The sequence below is a fragment of the Amblyomma mixtum genome, chromosome 4 (genome assembly GCF_055824585.1).
Source record: "Amblyomma mixtum isolate Tamu chromosome 4, ASM5582458v1, whole genome shotgun sequence".
In the NCBI taxonomy this organism is placed as follows: domain Eukaryota; kingdom Metazoa; phylum Arthropoda; class Arachnida; order Ixodida; family Ixodidae; genus Amblyomma; species Amblyomma mixtum.
This window is the reverse complement of record NC_143015.1, coordinates 44008790-44033466: the sequence shown is the minus strand read 5'-3', so window position 1 is coordinate 44033466 and position 24677 is coordinate 44008790. Positions and strand designations below refer to the sequence as shown.

The 24677-nt window shown below is 48.5% G+C and overlaps 2 protein-coding genes across 5 annotated transcripts in view; one reads left to right on the top strand and one right to left on the bottom strand.

The window, feature by feature from the left end:
• Positions 1-24677, bottom strand: part of LOC149346351 (uncharacterized) — a 39606-nt gene that overhangs the window by 3194 nt on the left and 11735 nt on the right. For 2 of the 4 annotated variants that reach the window (XM_089586373.1, XM_089586375.1), the window contains exons 3-6: positions 23283-23386; positions 22438-22569; positions 6386-6484; positions 3668-3771 (exon numbers count right to left, since the gene is read on the bottom strand). In XM_089586373.1, the coding sequence (XP_089442499.1) occupies positions 3668-3771; positions 6386-6484; positions 22438-22569; positions 23283-23386 (439 nt within the window). Of the gene's footprint in view, positions 1-3667; positions 3772-5241; positions 5358-6385; positions 6485-22437; positions 22570-23282; positions 23387-24677 lie in introns of all 4 variants that reach the window. The other 2 variants (XM_089586372.1, XM_089586376.1) reach the window with 2 other exon arrangements.
• LOC149346352 (uncharacterized) lies at positions 14995-19409 on the top strand. The gene is made up of 3 exons (XM_089586011.1): positions 14995-15071; positions 18631-19108; positions 19339-19409. The coding sequence occupies exons 2-3, from the start codon at positions 18643-18645 to the stop codon at positions 19407-19409; spliced, it is 537 nt and encodes a 178-aa protein (XP_089442137.1). The 5' UTR covers positions 14995-15071; positions 18631-18642.

Below are 24677 nucleotides of genomic sequence, written 5' to 3'. Positions count from 1 at the left end.
GCATCAAAATGACCAGACCCCCCGCTTGAGCGCCTTGTGACAAACGAGAATGCGTGTTGCCAAACCCGGACCTTGCTCAATGATATGGCGCCTTTATCGACAGTGGAATACATTTGTTGGTTTGATATACAACCTACTTCACCACTAACCCCATTTCGGCACCACCCTCGACCCGAGGCGTAAACTGAGAGCTCATGGCTCCAGCCAAGTTTCAAGTCTATACTTTTACAACGAAAAAGTGGCCATTTGGCATTGGAGTTATAGTACTGAATTGAATTGAATCCAAACTTTATTTCACAAATGTGCACATCCTTTAGAATGAGCCACAGGCCAAAACCTAAAGAAGATAGCTTGAAAATGCCTGTGACTCATCTAAGAGTCATTACAAAATAATAAATAAGATAAACACATACATACAACGGTGGCAGGTCGCATACGAGCACACTATAGAAAGAATTTATAATATTTACGATTGAACGGATTGCTACACAGAGATGTAGTTTGAAACTAGAAAAAACAATTAAAACTGAACAAATGCATTTGAAAGTTATACACACTGCTGGGTTGATGACAAATGGGAAAAGGACACCGATACATACACAAACTACAATATATGAAAAGAAGTTATGGAATATTATTTACAAAGTACACTTTTAAATCATGTGGTCGGAGGTTATACATGCTAAGCTGGTTAGATTCGTAGCTGTTTAGAACATTAGGTATAAGAAAATTAAGTGCTTGTTTACCATAATTAGTTCTAGCGCGTGGAAGTGTCCATTTTGCAGCTGATGGGGGTTGAACATACTTTTCTGCGGGCTTTAACATTGCGATATTAAGCAAAAAATTGCATATTGATGGTGAAGAAAATTTGAGATAGTATAATAGGCGGTACTCAAAAAAAATATTTACACGAATTACTTCATACTTAATAAACAATTCAGCCGTATGGGCAGTAAAACTCGCACCTGCGATAATCCTGAGAGCTTTCTTTTGGAGAATTAGAATTTTCTGTAGATTTGTTTTGGATGTGGAAGCCCAAACTATGTGGCAATAGTTAATGTGTGATTGGAATAGCGCATGATAAATCATTCGTTTTATACAGGGAGGAAATTCAGGGCGGTACCGAGCAAGAAAACTAACGGGAGGAGCTAATTTTTTACGAATATGTGTTGCGTGTGCGGTGCAGCTCATACAGGCGTCAAAAATTACCCCGAGTGATCTGAAGGTGTCCACTATTTCTATTTTATGGTTCCCATGTTGAAGATCATCGTTTAAGTTAATTTTGACGTTTTTAGGTCTGGAGAAAACAGCTTTAGATTTATTGGTATTAATAGACAACCCATTTTGAACGGACCACGCATGCAAAGTTTTAAGAACAGCATTACCGCGATTTAATAAGTGATCTGTTGAGGAGCCCGTTAAGAAAATACTGGTGTCATCTGCGTACAGAATGAATTTAACGTCACTGTCAATGTTCACGAGGTCATTTATGTATACGTTAAAGAGAAAAGGACCTAAAAGGCTGCCCTGAGGCACGCCACAGTTTATAACCTGAAGAGTGGATCCATGTCCATCACAGAAAACAGCCTGTTTTCGATCAGTGAGGTATGACCGTAGAAGATGGAGACACATTCCTCGAACACCATACATTTCAAGGCCATCTACGTCCCATTCACTGAGATCCGGTAATGCACGCAGGGTTGGCACCTGCAAACCAGTCAAGCCCTGCTGCGTCGTCATTGATTCTTTACGAAGTCCAGCTCGTAATCTTATCAGGACCTCAAGTGTGCCAGTCGCGAACCAGCGATCGTGTGTTATCGTCAGAAGCGGACGCAGACCGACCACGAAAGGATTATAGAAACCTCAGTTGGCACCACCTCCTTGGCATAAGCGGCCACCGATGGCTTCTGTTTAACTTGTACCATTTGCCGTTATAGGTAGGCGTCCTCTGTTTTTTTCATTATTGGGCCTTCATCTTTGCTCAAAAAGATATGCCTGTGCACGTACACTGCCCGTGTTGATTCTGAATCCACCTCCCTCCGACGGTGGATCAAACCACACAAAAAAGGATGTGTTGCCTTTTCTGGGCTTTTTTTACATTATGTGATTGCTTCAGCGTCTGTCTTTTAGGGAGACTGAAAAAACAAAATAAATAAAATGCATCCACAAGAGTGGTCCAGCACACGATGACGGGAGAATTTACTCAAGAGGAAAGAGAATGCTATCAAACTATTAGAGTGAGAGTATCGGACGGGTATCCAGCTGTGGTGTTTGAGAAGCGCCGTCACACCCCTGTGTAAGTTGAAACCTGGGGCCTAATTGCCTAAGTGCCTAACGCTCTTAATCTCTGAATATGGCGGCAACTCCAAAACATCTTCAAAGCCCAGCTGCTATTCGTCGTCTCCGACCACGCCCCAGAGGCGCACCTACCGGGAACAAGCCTGACCAATAGGTATCATGGCTTATATTTTATTTTGGAATTGTATTAACATAAGAGCGTTACATAATTTGCCCCCTGGTCTGTCTGAGCCCAAAATAAGCTACGCAAGCGGAAAAAATAGTATGGCCATGAAGTTTATTAATTAATTATTTTTATACATAGTGCAGCCCCTGTTGAGTATATTACGGAAGTGGGCCTAAAAAATCATACAAAAATGGCAGGGTGTAACACACACACACAAAAGCTTCATCTAACATGTTAGCATATATAGCGTGAACAGTGTGATAGAGACGCTGTAACTAATAGAATGAGGCAATAAAAAATGAGCACGCACACAAAAGTGTATTGATAGCTGCTCAAACTGAGTTTCATGGAAGCGACAGCGTTATGAAAGGAATTTAGTTCCAATGTTCAATAGTCCGAGGGAAACAACTGAACTTGTTAGTACGACCTAAGTATGTATTAACATTACGGCTGTGATGACACTCCGTTTATTGAGCTACAAAGGTGCAAGATACACATAGGTGTGACATGATGAAGTGAATTAGCGATGCAGTTGAGGAACGTCAGTGAATCTATGTTATGGCGCACGGAGAGAGGGGTTATATTCAAAGAGGACAAAGCACAGTAAGGTGAAAATAGCAATCAGCCCGACATATACCGACGTTTGCATTAATAAAATACCGAGAGAGATAGGGCACTAAACCACACCTTTGTTTACCTTTGTGAACTTTTCATTCCGGTTCCTCACCACTCTGTGCTACTTGTTTTTCTTCGCCTTTTTAAAATTTGCTTTGGTATGAAGTGTTGCTTGAAGTGCGTATTTTGTTCCGAGTCATTTCATTCCTGTTTGTTTCGTTTTTCTTTTTTAATTTTTTTGCTGATTACGGCTGCCTGGCGTACTTCATTTTGTACTGGAACGTTTCACTAGCCTCACGCCTATCGGTCCAAATATTTTTTATGCACTGCCTCATAAGTTCGAAAGTAAACAATGTTTTGACTTTGAGTTGATCGCAACTAGGCGACTATGTCTAATTGTTCTAAAGTTGTTATTAAATTTTTTTAACTGAATTAATACTTAAAATTATAGCTTATAATTACTACTTAAAATTATAGATAGCAATCCTATCTGAAAAAGCAATGTTTTTACGTAAACAAAAATCTAGTTTTGAGAATTGCTTAGTCTTCCCTGACTAACCTGGTATATAAATTGTGTCTATTGCTCACCTTGTGGCCGTGTAAATGGGCCGAGGGATGATGGGCGGGAGTTGAACAGTTATCCAGCATCTTCCCACAAGGAGCTGCTCCGCCAGCGATGTTGTTTCGCGGGCCTGGACCACAAAAACACTCGCAATCAATTCCTCATATCGCGCTCATTTCATTGGACCCCAAAAACCGAGACCTCAACAAATAGGCGAGCCCAGACCAGCCCAAGAACCCCCTTTAAGCTGCTGCGCCATGGTGGAAAAAGAAGGAGGAAGCGCGAAGCCTGCTCACTCTTAAGCGGACTGCTGAGAGCGGGAAGCGCGTTCACTTCAGTATGCTAAGTAGTCCGCTAGGCAGTCCCCGGCTCTCAATGCAGAGGTCGCACTGAGCTTGCGTTTGCAACTATAGTGGCGAAATGGGACTATCCCGCTTTTGTGACCTACCGATTTCGCTAAGTTGCCCGTGCTATGCTTGCCTCTCCTTGGAATCTACTCAGTTGTCATTAACAACTATCGCTTATCTCTGTCCTCCACCTTACATGCTCTGCCCGCTCCCATTTCGTCTTCTTTACCTAAGGAGGCATAGGATGCCATTGACTCACCTTTCTTCCCTTATCTACTTTATACTCTCTTCCTGTCTTTGCTTACATCACACCTGTCATTTTCCTTTCCACACCTCGCTGTGTTCTCCTAAACCCAATTTTAAACCCTTCCGATTACCTCCAAGCTTCTGCCGCATAGATGAGCACTGGCAAGATGGCACAATTATCACTTGATGCAGTAAATTACCACCCATGACCTGAGAGTACCTGCTAAATGCACTGAACCCTATTGCTGCTCTCCTAGATGCTTCTCTCTAGGATTAAGGAACTGCAGCCATTACTTGCTCTAGAGTTATATCGTTCGTTACCCCTCAATACTTCGCAGTCTATGCCAACTCCTCCTTTAAGTACTTGCTTCGTATACTTCACTGAGACAACTCACAAAGAGAAGCTCATATACCTGCCGCTCACATTTAAATGAACTGTTCATTAGAAGCACACGAACTTGAATCTTGAAAGACACGTAGAAGGCAATCACAAACGTGATCAATGCAGACTTCGTTTGAAAAATGAATGAAAGCGCAAACGGGGAAGAAAAGCACCCAATAAGCCCTACCGACTTGGTCGTTCTTGCTTGGATGCGCTGGGTTTGGACATTTAGCTTTGGTCGGGATCAGAAAGAGGTGCGTGGAGGTCTCCTGCTAATTTCGACCTCCGGGGATCTTTAACGTGCGCAGACATCGCATAGCACACGGGCGCCTTAACCACTGAGCCACCCCGGCTGGTGGCAGTAGTGACAGATGTGCGCTGCATACGTTGGCATTGACAATGTTCTGCCAGAAATGCGGCGCTAAAGCCATAGTGCGCATAACTGGGCCTGAATCGCGCTTATAGGTACGTGGGGTGATGAGAGAGAGATGTGGGCTGCACTCATTGACACGCTATGGTAGAAGCGTGGCGCTCAAGCCATAGGCCGTCGGCATTCACTGTGTTCATTGGCGTTGGCATTTACGTTTTACACTCCGATAATTTTAAGGAAAGAAAGTGCGCAAACCTGGCTCCCTGGGTGGTGAGAAAGAGATGTGGGCTGCACGGGTTAAGGCTGACAACGGTGAACTCTCGCGATCAACCGCTTGCTGCCACCGGCCAGGTTGGCAGGATGGGTGGGCACTTTAATGCAGATATAAAGACAAACAGGAAATTCTTACCACTTATGAAACGGGGAAGTATAAGATGTTTATAAAGCTAGAAATTTCTATATAACTTGAAATTTCTATAGACACCTTCCGTTTAGTGGTAAATATATTTATTTATGAATTTTTGTTCTATTTTCCCAATCACGTAGGTTTGGTAATTTTTTTTATGTGAAATGAAGGAAGGTCTGGGTTCACAATGCGTTTTTGTACACTCGTGTTTTAAGGAACCAACAGAAGCCTTCCATTATGGCTTGACAGGACATGCATGTTTAAGTACGGCACTTTACTTTAACCGTTCAGTAAAATGCTTTTTTTAACTTATTTGGCACCCGACTCATTTCAAGCACTGCTCGAACCTGCTAAACGACGTCGATATTACGTGTACCCGTGCCAAAGCGTGGTCAAGTGGTTCCATATAACTGTAATACACCAGCCGACAAACAAGCGAAATCGGCGCTTGCGTGTTGTCATTTTCCTAGAGGTTGTTTTCACGCTCATGGTGGGATTTACAACATCCCGTCTTGACAGCTGACGTCTTGCCTCTCACACTGTGATCGAGACATAGCAGGTCAAGCATTGGACGAGGGTCCACAAAGCAGCACTGGTGAGTGACTAGCATGTGACAGCACGAGTAACTTGGCCATGTTGAATGAAATGCAGGTGAGTGAAGCTGCAGGTAAGATTTCATGTATCATGCCCTGTGGCCCGTTTCTTTTTTGAATTTTTTTAATCTGGGGGAAAGGTGTAGAGGGACGGCGCTCGCTATTAAGCTACGCATGATAAACAAAACACACACAAAATGAAACAACACTTGAGGTCAGGGTCTAGAAGGCAACGTGGGGAACCCATTCCTCTTATGCAAGTGATGAAAGCATGCTATAAGCCTTCGCGAGCACTGAAAAATACCCACATAAAGTGAATGAAGTCGGCAGATAAGGAACATAACTCAGCGGGTTTCATGCAGGGGGCGTGGCGCCAAAGGCAGTGGCAGGACTTGCTTACCGGGTTGCTGCACACCTCCTGCCTGGGCGAACGCTTTCGGGGCTTGCCACATCAGCTTCGCTGCCACTGGGGTCTTGGGACTCCGGAATGTTGTGGTCCCTGTCACGTGGTTAATAACTCTGTGATTGCGTGCTGTACGGCACCGACATGCGTTATCAACGGGTGTATAAGATTCACCGACTCGTTCCTAATGCGGTTTCATAGTTATGCACAAGGATGATTCAGGAAACTATTTTCAAAAAATACGGCCCGGGGGACTAAGGGCGTCTGCACAACTTTTTGCGAACTCCGCGATATTCAAGGATTCAAATCTATCCATTGTTATGCCGGGAAACCCGCCCGGATTCCAATTCTGCAGGTCGCAAACTTTCTGCTGCGAACGTCCCTTTGACAGGCCCTGGTGCTGCGCCGCAAGGCAACGCGCCCTAACGCTCCCTTGACAAGCCACGATGCTGCGCCGTAAGACAGCGGTGTCTAAGGAGAAGCATCGGCGAGCAACGTGCCTGGACACGTCGCTGGGTGCCAGACAGCGAGGCGCCAGATTCCTTCTCTCCCGGACGCCACCGCGCGCGGCAAAATTTGAAGCGGTTGGCCCGCGCGATCGCTGATTGGTCCTTTCGGACTGCCGTCGAGTGCTGCCTTTGGATTGGCCAGTTCTGAGGGGCCGCCGTTCCTGAGGCTATATAGACCAGATTTTTGAGCCTCTCCTGGGCGCGGCCATTTTGCACCGACTGGCGCGCCGCGGTGCGGGCGTTTCTTTGGGGACTGCGGGGCTGCGGCAGTTCCGCGGCCGCGCCTGCATATAGCCGCGCTTCGGGCGCTAAAAAAACATTGTCGAGCATACTTCCGCTGCGTGGCTGTGTTGCAGGAAGTATTTACGTTATCAAAGCGATAACATTGACGCGTTTTAATGACATTTAGTTTGACATTCAGGTTAATTTTGCCGGCGCTTAGAACGCGCTCGTGCTTATATCGAATTCCGTCTTGGTGCTCCACCGCAAAGAAACTTTTTATTCAATATCAAGAATTAGGTGTGCGGCTAGTATGCAGTTCCAATTCCCATGCACTCTTATTCCTTCCTGCCGGCCATAAAGCCCCCCCCCCCCCTTCCACAAACGGCTTTCTTGTCGCCGCGCCAGTTTATCAACAAATTACCGCTGTGAGCCCAACTGAGTCGCAGCGCCAACAGAAAACAAATTTTGTCATGGTTTATGCAAACTGGTGCATAAAAACGTACTTTCGCTTAATTTATAAAAGCTTGAATAGATATGAGCAGCTAATCCAGCTTTCACTAATTCTGAGGTCCGAAGTCGCGTTATGTTATTCAGGAGCTCTCGCCGCGTGTGAGAGCGTTGCGTAGGCGTTTGGCTAAGTGTGGAAAATGTAATGAAATCGCGCATATTTTCCTATGAATAATGTAGATACCGCACCGCTGCGGTGGCTCAGTGGTTACGGCTCTCTGCTCTGGCCCAAAAGACGCGGGTTCGATCCCGGCCGCGGCGGCCGAATTTCGAAGGAGGCGAAATTCTAGAGGCGCGTGTACTGTGCGATGTCAGTGCACGTTAAAGAACCCCAGGTGGTCGAAATTTCCGGAGCCCTTCACTACGGCGTCCCTCATAGCCTGAGTCGCTTTGGAACGTAAAACCTTAATAAACCAAACCAAGCTAAGGTAGATACCAACAGCAGAAAGATACTATAGATAAACCTTTACCCCCCAGATACCTCTGACATGTGTGCGGAAAAAGCAGCTGAAATCGGTAGCGGTCGTGCTTACAATCCTGTGCATGAAATGTTCTGAATGGGAACAAGAGCAAGCTCAGCGCAAGGATGCTGAACACGTACTGGTGATCGAAAACACGCGCTCCGTCGGGAAAACCTTCAGTCTGCAGCTCGCCTATCCAGTTACTACTCGACTGAGTCAAGTCAATAGATCTACATTCTAATGCATAATATTATCATAGATGATATCGCACGTAAAAGGCGACAACAAACGACACGACAGCGCAGAAATCTGCTTCGAAGTGCCGGTTTCCAGTCCGTACACTACCTGGTCGACTACCCTCGGATGTCACGTTAACGAGTAACTGCGCACAAGATAACCGCAGCACTGTCTGGAAGAGGGCAAATGTGAGTAGTGACGCACAGCACACACCCTCATACGTTAGCTGATGGAGCACAAAACGGCAGAAGCGAACACGTAAACATATGCGTTCTATGCGCGGCGCCGGCGCGACCCGCAGTCCCTCGGGCCGCGCGCGCCGACAGATGGCGACTGGCGTCGAGAGTAGGCGCGCGTCCGCAGCCTGCGTGCGAGGGTAAAAAAATCTGGTCTATAAGCGCCACCGCTGCCGCTTGGATAGCAGCTACAACTGACGGAGTGACCGAGTGACCGACCCACCGTGGTCGAGTGCTGCTCACGAGTGGAGTCGGATGGTGTGACGCGTTGGTGTCTCGCTGGTCGTCGCTGTGCGAGAACAGTCGCGTTGTGTAGCTCTCGGCCCCCGTGCCGATGTTGAACTATATTATGCCCTGTACATAATGTATAAAGCGTTTTCTTAGTCTCACCGACGCCTGACTCGGAGTCTTCGCTACCGCTAAGAGAGCTGGCAACGCTCAGTCACGAAACGGGTGGCGAGCGCAACGGGACCACCTCTATGGCACAACATTGGTGGCAGCGGTGGGATGCCCAAAGTCACAACATTGGTGGCAGCGGTGGGATGCCCAAAGTCACAACACCATGCTGTGGGTCCCGCATGCCAAGTGTTTTAGCTCTATGATTTAAAATGGTGACGTAAACGACAATTAAATTTCAGGCTACTTCTCATAGCAACGGAAAAGTGCGGAGAAGATCGATGTGACGTCACGGATGGTAAGATTTCAATTTTCCGCTGCCGTCAGCCATACCTTACCGTTCGTCACTGGCTGCTCCCAAACAATGTTCGGTGGCCATACCTTCGATTCCGTTGGTTTTCTCCCCACAACGCGAACGTTAATGGGCTGGAAATGTGAGCGGTACCATGTATGACATCATCAAGCACACACCACTTGGCGCTTTGCGCTGCGTAGAAGCTTCAAGGCCACCGCGATTTTAATCGCTGATTACGTCACAATTTCAAATGTTAGCCAAAAACACGTCGCTTTACCTGCAAGTTTCACGCATTCGATCCCTTTAAACCCCTCGAATTGCAGAATTTCTGCAACTGCCCTCCAAGATTTTCTCGAACATTTGAGATTAAGCCGCATCACAGTACTCCGAGCACCTTCTCTCTATCAGACTAAATCGTTTTTCAGAATAATGATAGAATATAACCATTTAGAGCTGCGAAAACCGAAAACCTAGACTCAGTCCGTGGCCGGGGACGGTACACTCGTGCACGCGTTGAATGGCTGAACTAGTGACTACAAACGATGATCACAAAATTCCATGAGACGACCTAGTAAAAGACTCGAAATTCTGTTAGTGAAGTGAGAGATAATAACTTGCAGGGAATATTTATGACATCGAAAATATTATGTTTCCCGTAAATATCACGAAAACTGCGGCCACGGGTACAGCAAGCTTTGAAATAGATTGCCGCCGGAATAAAATGACTCATGGCTGCCAAACCTGGCGGTGGTTATCAAGAACGATAAGAAAACCTACGACATATATTTTGTAAATTATGATATCCTTGAAAATTTTCCACAGCTGCACGGTAAGAGAGAGGCGCTAGCATTCCCCGAAGAAACAACGTAACTGACATGTAACGAGTTTGCCAAGTGGGTCCAGACGAGGTCCTGATTTTTGCTCCAGACCCGACACAGCTGCACGAGGTGGCTGTATACGCGTTTTTTTTTTCCGGCACTCGTATTCATGCTCACGTTGGGATAAACTGCAGGACCCAACCGTAAACATTGCACAAGATGCACTGAATATGCGGCGCAGTATTTCAGAGGCACCACCTGGGCTCAAAAAGCACCAGGGCGTGCGATGTCAGTGCACGTTAAGGTTCCCCAGGTGATCGAAATTATTCGGGAGACCTCCACTACGGCACCTCTGTCTCTCTAGATGCAAGCTCTGCAACAACAAATGCAACTTCAATCCCTCCAGATGCAGTAGCAAATTTCCGCTGTGCAAGAAGAATTCAATTCTAAAATTCAAGTCATCACTCAGGGAGTCAGGAAACGCGCAGGAATGACTGACAACCCCCGGGCCAAAGTCCACAGAAGACACACAAGCGTGGCTGACGTCAGCGATTGTGAATCCGTTGCTAGCAGTCAAGATGGCCCCCTCCCCTAAACAAGCACAAAACCACTTAGAAATCTGGCAGTGGAATTGTAGAACTTTAAAAAATAAGGACAGTTCCTTGCTTATGTTCATTCAAAAGTCTCCTATACCCCCGGACATAATCTGTCTCCAGGAAACCCGCGTGGCTCCTTACCTTCGTTGATATTATACAATGGCACCTACGGACTCGCAAAGAGTAGCTACTCTTGTGGCCAAATGAGTTACGACAGTCTCACATCAACTCCCCTTCATAGATATTAACCATGTTCTAGTTGAAGTTCTGTCGCCAAAGAGGGGAAAGCAGAGCATCTTTACCCTAAATATCTACAGCCCTCCAAGCCGCAAGAAGGAAGACTTTCTGCCTATGCTAACAGAATGCACCAGAATAGCCCAGGACAACCCCTTGGTGGTTCTGGGAGACATGAATGCAAGACACAGCTCCTGGGGCTACATAAGCGACTCTCAAAAAGATGGTAATCTACTTGAAGCCGTGGAAATGCTAGGTTTAGGGCTCGTCACTGATACTACCTCTCCTACCAGAACAGGGAACAGTATTAGCCGAGATACCTGCCCAGACCTTACCTTCATTAAGAACATTAATCACGCAACCTGGACTAGTCTAGAGGAATCCTTGGGCAGCCACCACAAGATCATAATCTCTCTATACCAACTGCCAGAATCAGAAGAGCTCTGGGAAATGTACAAATCACTGACTGGACAAAATTCAGAGACTGCCCGCCGCCAGAAGGAGGCATTAAAAATATTCAAGAGTGGACTCAACTAATCAAAGATGCCCACTCAAGCAACACTCGAACCGTCCAACGGACCGTAGAAGCACCGGAAGTAGATCGCCACCTATTGCATCTATGGGAGGCTCGAAAAGGCCTCACTAAACGCTGGAAAAAGCAGCGTCTCAAAAGAAAACTAAAACTACGAATTGCTAAGATTACACAGCAAGCGCAAGCATATGCTATACAACTATGTAGACAAAAATGATCTGAGTTTTGTGCTTCCCTGAAAGGCACCCTAAGCACAGCCCAGACATGGACCATCTTAAGATGCATGCTCGACCCGAATAAGGCCAAATCAGTTGCCAGCCGAACTCTCCAAACAGTTGCCCATAAGTTTCAAGGCACAGGCCAAGACTTCATAACAGCCATGCATTGCAAGTACCTAGGAGACCACGCCCTTCCATGCACCCTGACCTATGGAGGACAACAAAATCCAAGCTTAGACGCCTCTACAACGGTATCTGAAGGTTATGCTGCAGCAAGAACAGCTCAGCGGATTACAGCACCGGGCGGAGACAAGGTTACCAACGCTATAATTCGAAACCTCAGCAACGACCATCTGAAAGACCTAACAGAATACATTAACAAGGAATTATGGGAGAAAGGCCAGGTACCAGCTGGGTGGCGCCATGCGGACATCATTATGATTCCAAAGGCCGGGAAACCACCGGCAGTAGAGTCCCTGCGCCTATCTCCTTAACCTCCTGTCTGGGCAAACTGTATGAAAGAATCATACACACCAGACTCCAGAACTATATAGAAGATAACGTTTACCCCTACACCATGGTGGGATTGCAAAAAGGTCTCTATACACAAGATGCCTTCCTAAGGATTAGTGAAGAAGTGATTTATACAATACCCACCACGGAGAAAACCTTCTTCTAGCCCTGGATTTAAAAGGAGCCTTTGACAACGTCTCCCATCAGGCTATCCTAGAGGAGCTGAATAGTCTAAACTGTGGAGAGAGGATCTTTAACTACATCAAGGCTTTCCTCTCGAACAGAGCCGCCACCATAGGCATTGGTGAAGTCCGTTCTCATCCCTTCCCCATGCCTAACAAGGGTACTCCTCAAGGGGCTATAATATCCCCCCTCTTTTTCAATATTGCCATGCTAAAGCTAGCAAGAAAGCTTCAAACGCAGCCCGACATAGGCTACACGGTCTATGCCGATGATATAACTCTATGGGCCACACACGGCTTCTTAGCCCAAAAAGAAGAAGCCCTACAAGAAGCCATACACAGGGTTGAAGAATATGCTGCGGAAAGTGGTCTGGAATGTGCCCCGGAGAAGTCTGAGGTCATTAGACTCCACAAACTCCCTTACACATCCCCAGGAGAAGTTGACCTTTTCCTGGGAGGACGCAAGATTAATGAAGTGGACAAGATCCGGATACTGGGGCTGTGGCTTCAAAGTAACCTCAGATCCGACCATATGATCAGAACCATCAAAACAAGAGTTAATCAAATCTCAAGAATGATCCGCCGCATTACCTGGCACCGCAAGGGTATGAGAGAAGAGGACACCCTTAGACTCGTCCAGGCCCTAGTTCTGAGCAGGATAACATACGGCCTCCCTTACCAAAAACTGGGTACTGTGGAAACCAGAGCTATCGATACAATCATAAGAGGGGCTTACAAAACTGCCCTCAATCTTCCAATAGCCACTTCTACAGAACGACTCATAGAGCTTGGTCTGCACAACACTCTTATCGAGCTCCAAGAAGCCCTCTTGGAAAGCCAAAAATAACGCCTTCTAACAACCAATGCGGGAAGGACGATCCTGAATAAATTAGGGACATGGCCGGGGCTGGAGACAAGAGGCAGTAAATCCTCTCTTCCACTCCAAACCCGAGAAAAGATTACCGTTAGCCCAATCCCACGGCACATGCATCATGCTCATCAGCAAGGTAGACGACAAGCGAGAGCAAAGGCACTTCAGAAACACCTATAAAGCGACCGTGAAGCCGTTTGCGTAGACATTGGGGCCTACCCCACGCCGGGAAAGTTCTCAGTCGCTGCGATTGACCACCAACTAAAACCGGCTCTCCAAGCTTCTATCTATGCAGAAAACCCCTCCTCTGCAGAGGCTCTGGCAATAGCTATCGCCATCAAACATAAAGACCAAAGAGGAGAGTCCTCCCACGTTATAACAGACTCCCAACAAGCCTGCCGAGACTTTCTTAATGGCAGGCTTCCCTCAAGAGCAACACAGCTACTTGGCAATCTCAGCCAAACACACAGACTAACATGGACACCTGGTCACGAAGGACTAGCTGGAAATGAGGTAGCCAACGATCTAGCCCGAGATTTAACCAACCGGCCGGATCCTCATCCCTACCCCACGCCCATGCCTAGCACCTATGGTGACAGATTAGAACATATTCGGCTGGAGCGCAGAAAATACCCACCCCCTCACATAAAACTAGACTCCTCCGCAGCCATAGACTTTCCCTAACTTGTTCATCCTACACAAGATTAGCCCCACTCAATATCAGAATACATGCCCTTGGTGTGGAGCTTGCCCTACGCTCTACCACATATCGTGGGAATGCACAACGAAACCAAAACACTTAACTGTATCCAGCCCGACATATGAGCAGTGGGAGGTGGCCCTGACCAGCGAGACCCTGGATCAGCAACTTCAGTTGGTTCAGCAAGTCCGTCAGTCAGCTAAAGCCAGTGGCGCCTTGGACTAGGGGTGCCACCCAAGGTGCTCGAGCAACCTTCCTCAATTCAAATAAAATTTTTTTTCTCTCTCCCTTCCTTCCTTCCTTCCTTCCTTCCTTCCTTCCTTCCTTCCTTCCTTCCTTCCTTCCTTCCTTCCTTCCTTCCTTCCTTCCTTCCTTCCTTCCTTCCTTCCTTCCTTCCTTCCTTCCTTCCTTCCCTCCCTCCCTCCCTTACGGCGCAGTTCAGGTGTCCACCGAGATATGTGAGACAGATACTGCGCCTTTTCCTTTCCCAAAAAAATCAATAATTTAATTTAAGATGCTGGTCATTTGACACGGCGAAGGGCATGGTCGCAGGTCAGTGACGCGGCATCGTGCTGCTGACACACCGATAGTGAAAGGAGGCAATATGAGAACGATGCTCATTGCGAAAAAACTCCATATTGTTCTGCTGAGCAGTAAGAGAAGAATAAACGATGTCAACATCTTAGTGTTTCACTCTATTAACAAGCCAGAAACAAAATAACTCTATTGCACTCATAATTTCGTCTCGTGATTAGCTTTTGGTTTAGGCAGACAGATTTCCTATAAAAATGAGCTATTCCTTCGCTGCAAAGGAGAAGTATCTGGCAATCATGAATGTGGACGGAACTGCAGCTCAGCTTGCTCTATGAGACCTCTCCATTGTGTGCATGCGGACTTAGAAACTTCTAACAAGTGATGGGTCGCGAAAAAGGGACACATTGTTAGATATACACGACCGACACACAGAGCGTATACTTTTTCAGAATATTGCCCTAACTAGCCCACCTCAAGGTTCTACTCCTGTAAAACACTCGCTCTTTGGATCGTTCCGAACAGGTGCAGAAATTTGTTCGACGGGATCAAGCCTGCTTTTGTCAGTGGCACACAACAGCCCACCGAGGAATACAGCGACGCCCTAGGAGCCCATATTCGAAAAGTGCGCAGCTGGTCGCTTTCTTGCTTGCTCATTTTTGCACCAGTCAGGCAACAAATCTGACCGGGGCTAGGAGTCTGTAGCATGTGGCGTCTCCTGAAGAGAAAATTACCGGTGCTTTAGCTGTGGTTCAACCGAGTGAGAAGCGGTAGCTTCACGACGGCTTAGCCTAAACGCATGACGTCACGGCATACCACGTGAACACATGTGGAATTCGGCGAAGGCGCGCCGCTGATGATTATGATGATATCAGCTTTGTTTTCCGCCAGAGAAAGAGGCCCCCTACTCCCCGTCCCCGGCATGCAGGCCTTGGTGACGGGGGCCGGGGCCTTGGCGATTAGAATAAGGCAAAGAGGTCTTGAATCCTCGCGGCTACTTCCGCCAGGCGGATGGCTTGTTGCTTCCGAGGGTTCTCTACAATTTATATTTGCTTTACTCCCTGAGGAGCTTGCGCATTCCCAGATTATGCGGTCGAGGGTCTCTCGTACCACACAGTCTCTGAACATGATATGCCCAGACCGGGTTTACGAAGTTCCTAGCTTGGAGGGGCCGTGACGCCATTTCCTCCCTATTGTTTAGACTTTTTTCCGGTGGTGGCAACAGTCTCCTCTGTAACCTATAATTTTCAACAATCTCCGTATAATTTTACAGACGCTCGGCCATGTTCCGGCAGTCGGGCGGCTCCATAGCTACCCGGAAGTAGAGAGGTCGGGCTAACTCGTGGGCCGCGTCGTTGCCAGGAACGGACGCGTGTGCGGGAGTCCAAATTAGGCTAATATTCTGTTTAGCCGTCTACTGGGCAGAATCCTCGCCCCTTCCGGTGAGATCCTAGCCTTTTAAAATTATAGATAGCTGTTTTACTATTGCTAATTATAAAATCGGCTTTTGTTCCAACGCAAGCGAGCGCTATCGCAACTTCTTCAGCTGTTTCCGCGTTGTGGCTTCTAATGGTGGCTGTCGATACGGGAGCACCGCGGCCGTCGACCACTGATGCGACCGCCGCAGCCGACTTGCCACTTGCCGTGTCCACGTACGCAACCGACTTGCTGTCCATCGGGTCGAAGCGTCTGATTAGTGCGTCTGCTCTCTTCTCCCTCCTTTCAGTGTTGAATATGAGATAGATGTTACGAGGGGTGGGGGGGGGATTATTAGTTTTTCTCGGCAGTCCTGCGGAATGCTCAATTTGGCTCGTAGTCCCCTATCTGTTTGCAGGCCTATCGTTTCAAGGATGGCTCTGCCCGTGGTTGTTAGCCTTAATCTCTAGCGGTGTGAAATTCTCGCAGCCTCCGCTATTTCGTCCCATCTATTGTGCACTCCCACAGAGAGCAGCTTCTCTGTGGAGGTGTTAATCGATAAGCCCAGGGCCCCATGTATGCACTGTCGAATGAGCGAGTCAAATTTCTCCCTCTCCTCAGCCGTAATGTTTAAGAAAGGTGTGGCATAACTCAAGCGGCTGATTACTTATGCATGGGTTAGTTTAAGCAAGCTTCTTTCCTTCAGGCATCGTCCTTTCAGCGCGACCCTTCGAAATATGTCAAGGGCTTGCGTGGCAAATCCCTCCAGCCTTTTGATTGCCCCATCGTTATATCCATTATCCTGAATAAATAGCCATAAGATTCTGATTTAATCTACCTTTGGAACTGGCTTTCCCTCTATTTTAATGCTAAATTTCCAGTTGTGCTTGAATCGGAGTGAGTTCGGGTTGCAGACGGATAATTCTGATTTTTGCAGAGGGCAAAGGGATCCCTACTTGCAGCATAGTCCACGACAGTGTATGCCGGAGCCTGCAGGCGCTCCTCGATACTCGCATTGCTCCCCTGGTTATTCCAGAGGTTGCTGTCATCCGCATACATACTGAAATTTATCCACACTATGCTCCGAAAAGCTTTGGGGAGAGCCCTCATGGCCCCATTGAAGAGGAACGGGGAGAGAACTGAGCCCTGCGGAATGCCCCTGCTCCCTAACTTCAGTGTGGGAGGCTCGACGTCTTGGAACTTCATGCCGGCAGTTCTGCCTGACAGAAAGTCCTTGATGTAATCGTAGATTCGCGCGCCTACACCCGATTTCATGGATATCTTGGAGGATTGCTTCGTGTTCGACATTATCAAAAGCGTTTGTCAAGACTACGCCGAGAATTACCTTGGAGCCTGTAGAACGCGAGTCGATTATGTCATGTTTCAGTCTGAGCATAACGCCTTGCATGCACAAGTCCTTTCGGAAGCCGACCATCTCGTGCGGCCACAGATAGTTTTGCCTCATAAAGAGCGTCAGTCTGGTCTGGACTACGCGCTCCATCAATTTCCCCATGCATGATGTTAGGGAAATAGGTATTGAATTTTCTAGTTTTGGGGGTTTACCCGGCTCTGGGATTAGAATTAAATTTGCCGAGTCCCACTCTCGAGGCAGGTGGCCTTTAGTCCAAATTTCTTGCATGTACTCCGTCACAGCGCTGATGGAGTCATCGTCCAGGTTTCTTAAAATTTTGTTAGTTATTCCGACAGGGCCCGGGGCCGATTTCGTTTTTAGTCCCAATATTTTTGCCCTCACCTCCACCTCCTTGATGGGTGCGTCGAACTCCTAGTTGGGAGCTCCGTCGCATTCTGGGGGGGTGGTACTGTGGGTATCGCCAATGTACTTGTTGATTAGTTTGTCCATAAATTCTGCATCTGTTCCCTCAAAGGCGTGCCTGGCTTTTGATAATCTAATTCCGGACTGGGTTATTGTCGGATCTAATAGGTGTCTTATCAGACCCCACGTTTTGGAAAGGCTCATGCCCGCTTCCATCTCCTCACACCTGCTGCACCAGTTTTGTTCGTAAAATTTCATGGCATAATTTTCAATTTTCTTGTTATGTCTTGCGACCCTCCTTCTAAGATTACGGTTCCATTTTTGCTTCTTTAGTCTGCGCTCCATGCCATGTTTTGCCTCCCACATGTGAAGTAGTTTGCTGTCAACTATCGCCGGGGCATCGTCCCCTTCAAGCTTCTTTGTTGCCTCTTCAACGTGAGACTTGAGGGTCTTAGTCCATTCTTCTATGTTTGTGATCTTCCCTATGGCAGCTTTCTCTCGCTTCTTCCTAAATAATTCACATTCCGTTACCCTCGGTTGGCGCGCACGACGCGTCTTAACTCGTTTTTTAAAGATCGAGGTCAGAATGAAATGATCGCTGCCGGAATTGTTCTCTGAATTTTGCCACTTCAGATCTGTCACATTTCTAGAAAAGGTCAGGTCAGGGGAGGTGTCTGCGCACACGCGGTTACCCACCCTGGAAGGGCTACTAGGGTTTGTGTGTAGTGTGTGCCCCAGCTCATGCACGTCCTCCCATAGCTGCCTGCCTTTGGTATTGTAGCGCCCGGCGACGCTATAAAGCGCCGGCGCTGAGATCGGCGTTCCCGCGCTAGAGGAAAATAAAGATGAACAGCGCGTGCTGGGCGCGCACGCCCGGCACGGGCAGTTCAGAACTAGAAGCCTGCCACGCTGGTCGTCTCTCTCTGGTGCTCCGCTGCGACCCCGCCTAATACCTCAACAGTGGTGACCTGGCGAACCGTGCCTTCTATCGCAGCGGCGTTCCAGCATGGCGTACTGGCAGCACCCAAGTTTCGACCCGCCGCTCCCGGCGTTCCGGCCTGCAGGCGTCGGCGGGTGGTTCGCCCAACTGGAGGCTGTGATGTACCTGAACGGCATCACCATCCAGCCGTTCAAACACGAAGTCCTTTGTGACATCCTCCCGGCCGACCTCCTGCGTCGGCTCACCTACTCTGCTTTCGGCGGCCGGCCATACGATGAGCTGCGTGCGGCCGTCTTGGCGTACTTCGGCGCCTACTACGTTCCGCCGCCGCTCTACGACGCAGCGGACCCGTTTTCGCCGCCGCCACCCTCTGGCCCTGCACCGGCCTCGCTCGCGCCCACGCAGCCTTCATCAGAACCCGGACCGCCTCAGCAGCCCCTCGCCGCATCGCCGCCACTCCCGTCCAGCGTCTCCAGCCCGGCTGTCTCTCTCGACGCCATACCAGGTGGGATCCGCACAAGCTCCGCCTCGCGTCCTGCTCCCACTACTATCCGACCCGCGTCTCTGGCCCTGCCTCCTTGCGCTTCAGTGGCGTTGTCGCCAGAGCCTCCTGCAGCCAAGGACAACTCTGCGGCAGCAGCCGTGCCGAGGCTTCCCACATCTCCACCTACCTCGTCACTACCGTCAACAGCTCTGCAGGCCTCTGCTGTGAGGTTGAAGCCGCCACCACAGCATCTGTCAGATGCCAATTCCACTACCCAGGCAGCCACACCGCCTGCCCAAAGGGCCACGCTCCAAACCCTCGGTACTGTCACCCACTTCTCGGCGTCTGACCCTGGCAACTCGACACTGTCGCAGCAAGCGCCTGTTTTGGTGCCTGACTTGAGCAACCTTCAGCACCGAATGATCAAGTTACCCACACCGAGTAGTGCGGCAACTGTCCATCCACCAGCTGTGTCTCTTGCTGTCCGCCAGCCGTCTGATGTAGCAGTCTCAACTACACGGCCTGTCACTGCCACAACCTTCTTGCAGACACCCACAGCTGATCATGCCCACACACGCATCGACACTGGCGAGGTGCTCCGGACTGTCACTCCCGTTTCATCCAAGCACCTTGGATTGAGCCCAGCAACTTGCTCCGGCATCGTCACAGCTGTCACCGTTGTGTCGACGGTCCCACCACATCTGCTGTCAGTCCATGGAGCCGTTTCGGCCGCTCCTGTGCTTGTGATCGCGTACACGGTGCGTCAGATCTCCATGGACATCAGCCGCAACACTCCAACATCCCTGACACTTGTGTCAGCGGGCAGCACTACAGCCGGTGACGGCCTGACCATGGCCTCCCCTGCCTCCATGTCCATTGTCAGCTCGCTACCCTGCATCATTCGCCCGTCGCGCAGCAGCCAGGCTCGTCCACCTGAGCCCGCGTCCTCCACCCGACGGCTCTTCCCGGACCCTGACATGAACTTACTGGACACTCATTCCTTCCTCTCTTCCACCGAGTCCACATTTCGACGTTCCGTCTAGGCGGAGGGCCCTGTAGCGCCCGGCGACGCTATAAAGCGCCGGCGCTGAGATCGGCGTTCCCGCGCTAGAGGAAAATAAAGATGAACAGCGCGTGCTGGGCGCGCACGCCCGGCGCGGGCAGTTCAGAACTAGAAGCCTGCCACGCTGGTCGTCTCTCTCTGGTGCTCCGCTGCGACCCCGCCTAATACCTCAACAGTATCTTGTTTAGCGTACCACCGTTCCGGGTGCGCGGCATTAAAGTCACCGACTATTAGCAAGGGGTTAGCCCCGGCTACCTTAATCGCTTTGCTGCTGCAGACCCTCACATCACGGCCTAGCACGTGAACACAGCATGCGCACTTTATGCCAGGCGTGTCGATGCTACTTCGGTTATGTACTCGGTTTGCGAGGCCATGCCGTCATGACCCAGCACGTTAACACCGCATGTCGACATATTCATAGGCGCGCCGGAGCTCCTGCCATCATGTACTCGGTTAAAGATCGGCTAACGTCATACAATATCACGTAAACGCTGCATTTAGACCCCTCGGCGAGCCCAAAGTTGATCACGCAACCATATTTTGGCTGACCTTGATGTGACCTTGACGTCCCCGGCTAGAACTTCACTACGATTTGACATGACCTTGACCCTTGACCTGCCCAATTGCCTCACCGTTAGTCTGACCATGGACCATCAACCGATCACCCATTGACCATCATAATATTATTAGTACTAATGTCCCTCTACAACTATGTTTTGTAGCGAGACCTACATTAGACGTATTCGGGTTGTTTCGCTTCGGCCGGTGGCAACACCGCGAGCTGAGCCGTTGCCTAGCCAACGCCGCAGCTGGCAGCGATGCTCGCCACGCCATCTGGCATGTTTGAAGCGAAACCTGCACTGCGGGGCGTCGTGCTTCGATTTTTGTGTGCCTAGTTTTCACCTCCAAATGACCTTGAGCTTCAAAAGTAAAGGAAAGGCGCATATCTGGCCCCCTGGGGCAGTGGACACCGTAGTCGCGCGCTAAGCTAGAAATCCTATCTATCGGGCGCTTGGAAAGCGAAACGAAGGCGGACAACTGCAGTCTTGGAACAGTGAACACCTGTCGTGCTTTAAGCTACTTGGCGGTTGTGACAGATATGCGCTGCATGCGTTGCCACTGACAACGTTGGGCCAGAAAAGCGGCACTGGAGCCATAGGCTGTCGGCTTTCACTGAGTTCATTGGCGTTGACGTTAACAACGTTTCATACTGTGATGATTTTAATGAAAGGAAGTGCGCCTAACTGGCTCCCTGGGTCGCCTGAATCGCGCTTACAGATACGTGGGCTGATGGGAGAGAGAGAGAGAGAGATGCGGGCTGCACGCGTTCGCGCTGAAAACGTTGTGGCAGACATGCGGCCCTGCTGCAATAAGCCAAAGCCTTCTTTGGGTAAGCAAACACTCGTGAACAATTAAACCTGCCAGGGTGACACGGGTGGGCGCGCTGCCTAAGGAGTGCCCGGAAAGCACTTAGCGGAAAGCACTCAGCTTTCGATACGGCTGGGGTAAAGACTAGGGGAAATCGAATGGGTGTGGAAGTTATGGGCACCGTTGCAATTTGGTTCAGTAATTTCGAAATGGCCTCTGCAGGTTGTTGCTCGTGCCTTGTATCTTGAGTAAGAAATGCTTTTAACAAAAAGCAGATAATAATTGTGCGGGAAAAGCGGCTTCAAAAGAGAGTATCTGTTCATTCGTTTTGTGCATTATATGAACAAGGGAGGGGAAAACCTCAGGTTGCTTGAGCCAAGCAACCTGAGGTTTTCCCCTCCCTTGTTCATTTTGTGATCGTCAAGGACCATCTACCACACCCTCTCTCTACCATGTACATTATATTGTTATAGCAAGGTTAGAATTTACTTTGAAGTTGCGGATTTTCATCACACTTTCTCTAGCCATAGTAATTAAAATTCGTTTTTTTTTTACCACCTCTACGTTTGTCCTGCCTAGTTCCAACCATTGCAGTGCCCAACTCTCCAGCTTCAAGCTATTGTAAGTTGATTTGTCTTTTTTCTTGCAGTCCTTCCCAAAAACGTGGCCCATATCAGTAACTTTTTATTGCGGCTCCAAAAAGAAACTAGTCTCTTGAAAGGAAAGCACAGTAAGGCTGCCTCTCCGGACAAGTAGAGAATGTTTCTGTAGACATGCATAGACTGCAAGCATTAAATTCTACAGTGTATGTAAATATAGTTTACAGAGAGAGGATAATACTATGTATGCCAATGAAAAAAACAATTTCCGCCAAAAGAAATGTCGACGCGTGAAAAGTAACCCGACGAATTCTGTGTGTACGGGCAGAGCAGGAGTCTATGCTTACCAGGAAGCTCGGCCCGCCTGTCTTGTGCGCCTCGCCCGAAATGGTGTAGGGGCAAGGATGTTTTCATTGTCTTCTTGAATGGTGCCAGTGGTGTCGTGATATTCGCCGCGGGCCGAACGACCACCCCGACACCTGCACGGTATCAATACGCAGAATGCTGTGACACAATGCAATTTAGGAACTTCAGTGAACCTACGTGATGGCGCACGGAACGGGGGGTTGGATTGCAATAGGACAAAGCACAAGTAGGTGAAAATGGCGATCATACCGACATATACCGACGTTTGAATTAACGAAATGCAGAGAGAGATAGGGCACTAAACCCATCTATTTTACGGGTTTTTTTACTTATGCGAACTTTTCTTTCCGCTTCCTTATCAATCTGCGCTTCTTGTTTTTCTTCGCCTTTTTTAAATTATCTTTGCTACGAAGTGTTGCTCCAAGTGCATCTTTTGTTACGAGCCATTTTATTCCGGTTTGTTTATCTTTTTCTTTTAATTTTTTGCTCTTTACGGCTGCCTGGCGTATTTCATTTTGTACTCGAACGCGTCACTAGCCACAAGCCTATCGGAGCAAATATTTTTATGCACTGCCTCGTACGTTCGAAAGTAAACAATGTTTTGACTTTGAGTTGATCGCAACAGGCCGCGTCAAGTTAAAAAGTTAATTATTAAAAATTTGTTGAGCGACTTACTACCAACAATCATTCACCGGCTTTCTTCAGTCCACCAATGCTAGTAATACTATCTGAAAAATCCGCGCTTTTGACTAAACAAACACCTAGTCTAGAGAATTAGTTAGTCCTCCATTAATCACCTGGTATATAAAATGCGCCTGCTGCTCACCTTGTGGCCCTGTAAATGGGCCGAGGAATGACGGGTGGGAGCGGAAGAGGAATCCAGCGTCTTCCCACCAGGAGCTGCTCCGCCAGCAGTGTTGTTTCGCGGGCCTGGATGACAAATACACTCATTTCAGTGGACTGCAAAAACAAGACGTCAACAAACAGAGAAGCCGAGACCTGCCCAAAATCCCCTTTGAAGCTGTTGCTCCATGCTGGAACAAAAAGGATAGAGCGCGAAGCCTGCTCACTCTTCAGCGGACTGCTTAGCGGACTGCTGAGAGCGAGAAGCGTGTTCACTGTAGTATGCAAAGTAGTCCGCTAGGCAGTCCTCTGCTCTCAATGCAGAGGTCGCACTGAGGTTGCGTTTCCAACTATAGCGGTGAAATGAGACTACTCCGCTTTTAGCTGCCAGTCTGGTGAGTCCACAGGGTGCTTGTCACGTCGCATGTGCCGTTTTTCCGGCGTACTGCCCGAGGTTGTCCACAGACCCAGTATGCGTAGTGCGTGGAGGACCATTCAGGAGATGAAGCAGGTACTTCGCGGTCAACTACAAGCAATTACCTATAATTTGGAGGTAAATGTGATCGCAATCTAATCAGACACATTCCAGACACACAAATATCTAAGCTGAATATTCAACAGGTGCGCGAAACAACTAATTCTCCCAGACTTGTGGCTTCCGCCTACAGGAGCAAGCAGCCCTGTCCTCAGAAAAAGGCAAGACTACAGTAAACGGCGGCCCATAAAAAACTACAAGTTGCCATCTAGTTCAAAGCAATTAAATGTCGCTTCAAATCGGCATACTTAAAGCCGTTTGTATGCATTATTTTCGCTCTCAAATTTTTCTGCTATCATCATCATCAAACAGATCACGTCCACTCCAGAACAAACGCATCTCCTACCGATGTGTAACCCTGTGCAGCGCCATCTGCGGCAGCCCTCTATCCCTGCGAACCAACTGATCTCATCTCCCCATTTCGCTTTCTATCGCCCCTGCTATGCTTGCCTTCCCTTGGAATCTACTCGGTTATCATAAGCGGCTATCGTTTAACTCTGTGCTCGAGCTTACATGCTCTGCCCGCACCCATTTCGTCTTCTTTATCTCAGGAGGTATATGATGCCATTTACTCACGTTTCTTCCCTTATCTACTCTATACTCTTTCCCTGGCTTTCTTTAGATCACACCTGTCATTTTCCTTTCCATACCTCGCTACGTTCTCCTCGACCTAATTTTAAACCTTTCCGATTACCTCCAAGTTTATACTCCGTAGGTGAGCACTGGCAAGTTGGAACTATTATCACTTAATGGAGTAAATTACCATTTATGACCTCAGAGTACCTGCAGACTGCACTGAACCCTATCCTTGCCTTCACCGATGCTTCTCTCTAGGAATAAGGA

What these genes read in the sequence shown, in the direction of transcription:
- LOC149346352 (XM_089586011.1), top strand. Translation starts at nt 18,643, where the DNA reads ATGGCGTACTGGCAGCACCCAAGTTTCGACCCGCCGCTCCCGGCGTTC. An exon ending in CCGCACAAGCTCCGCCTCGC is followed by an intron (nt 19,109 to 19,338) that starts GTCCTGCTCCCA and finishes TCCACTACCCAG; the next exon opens with GCAGCCACACCGCCTGCCCA.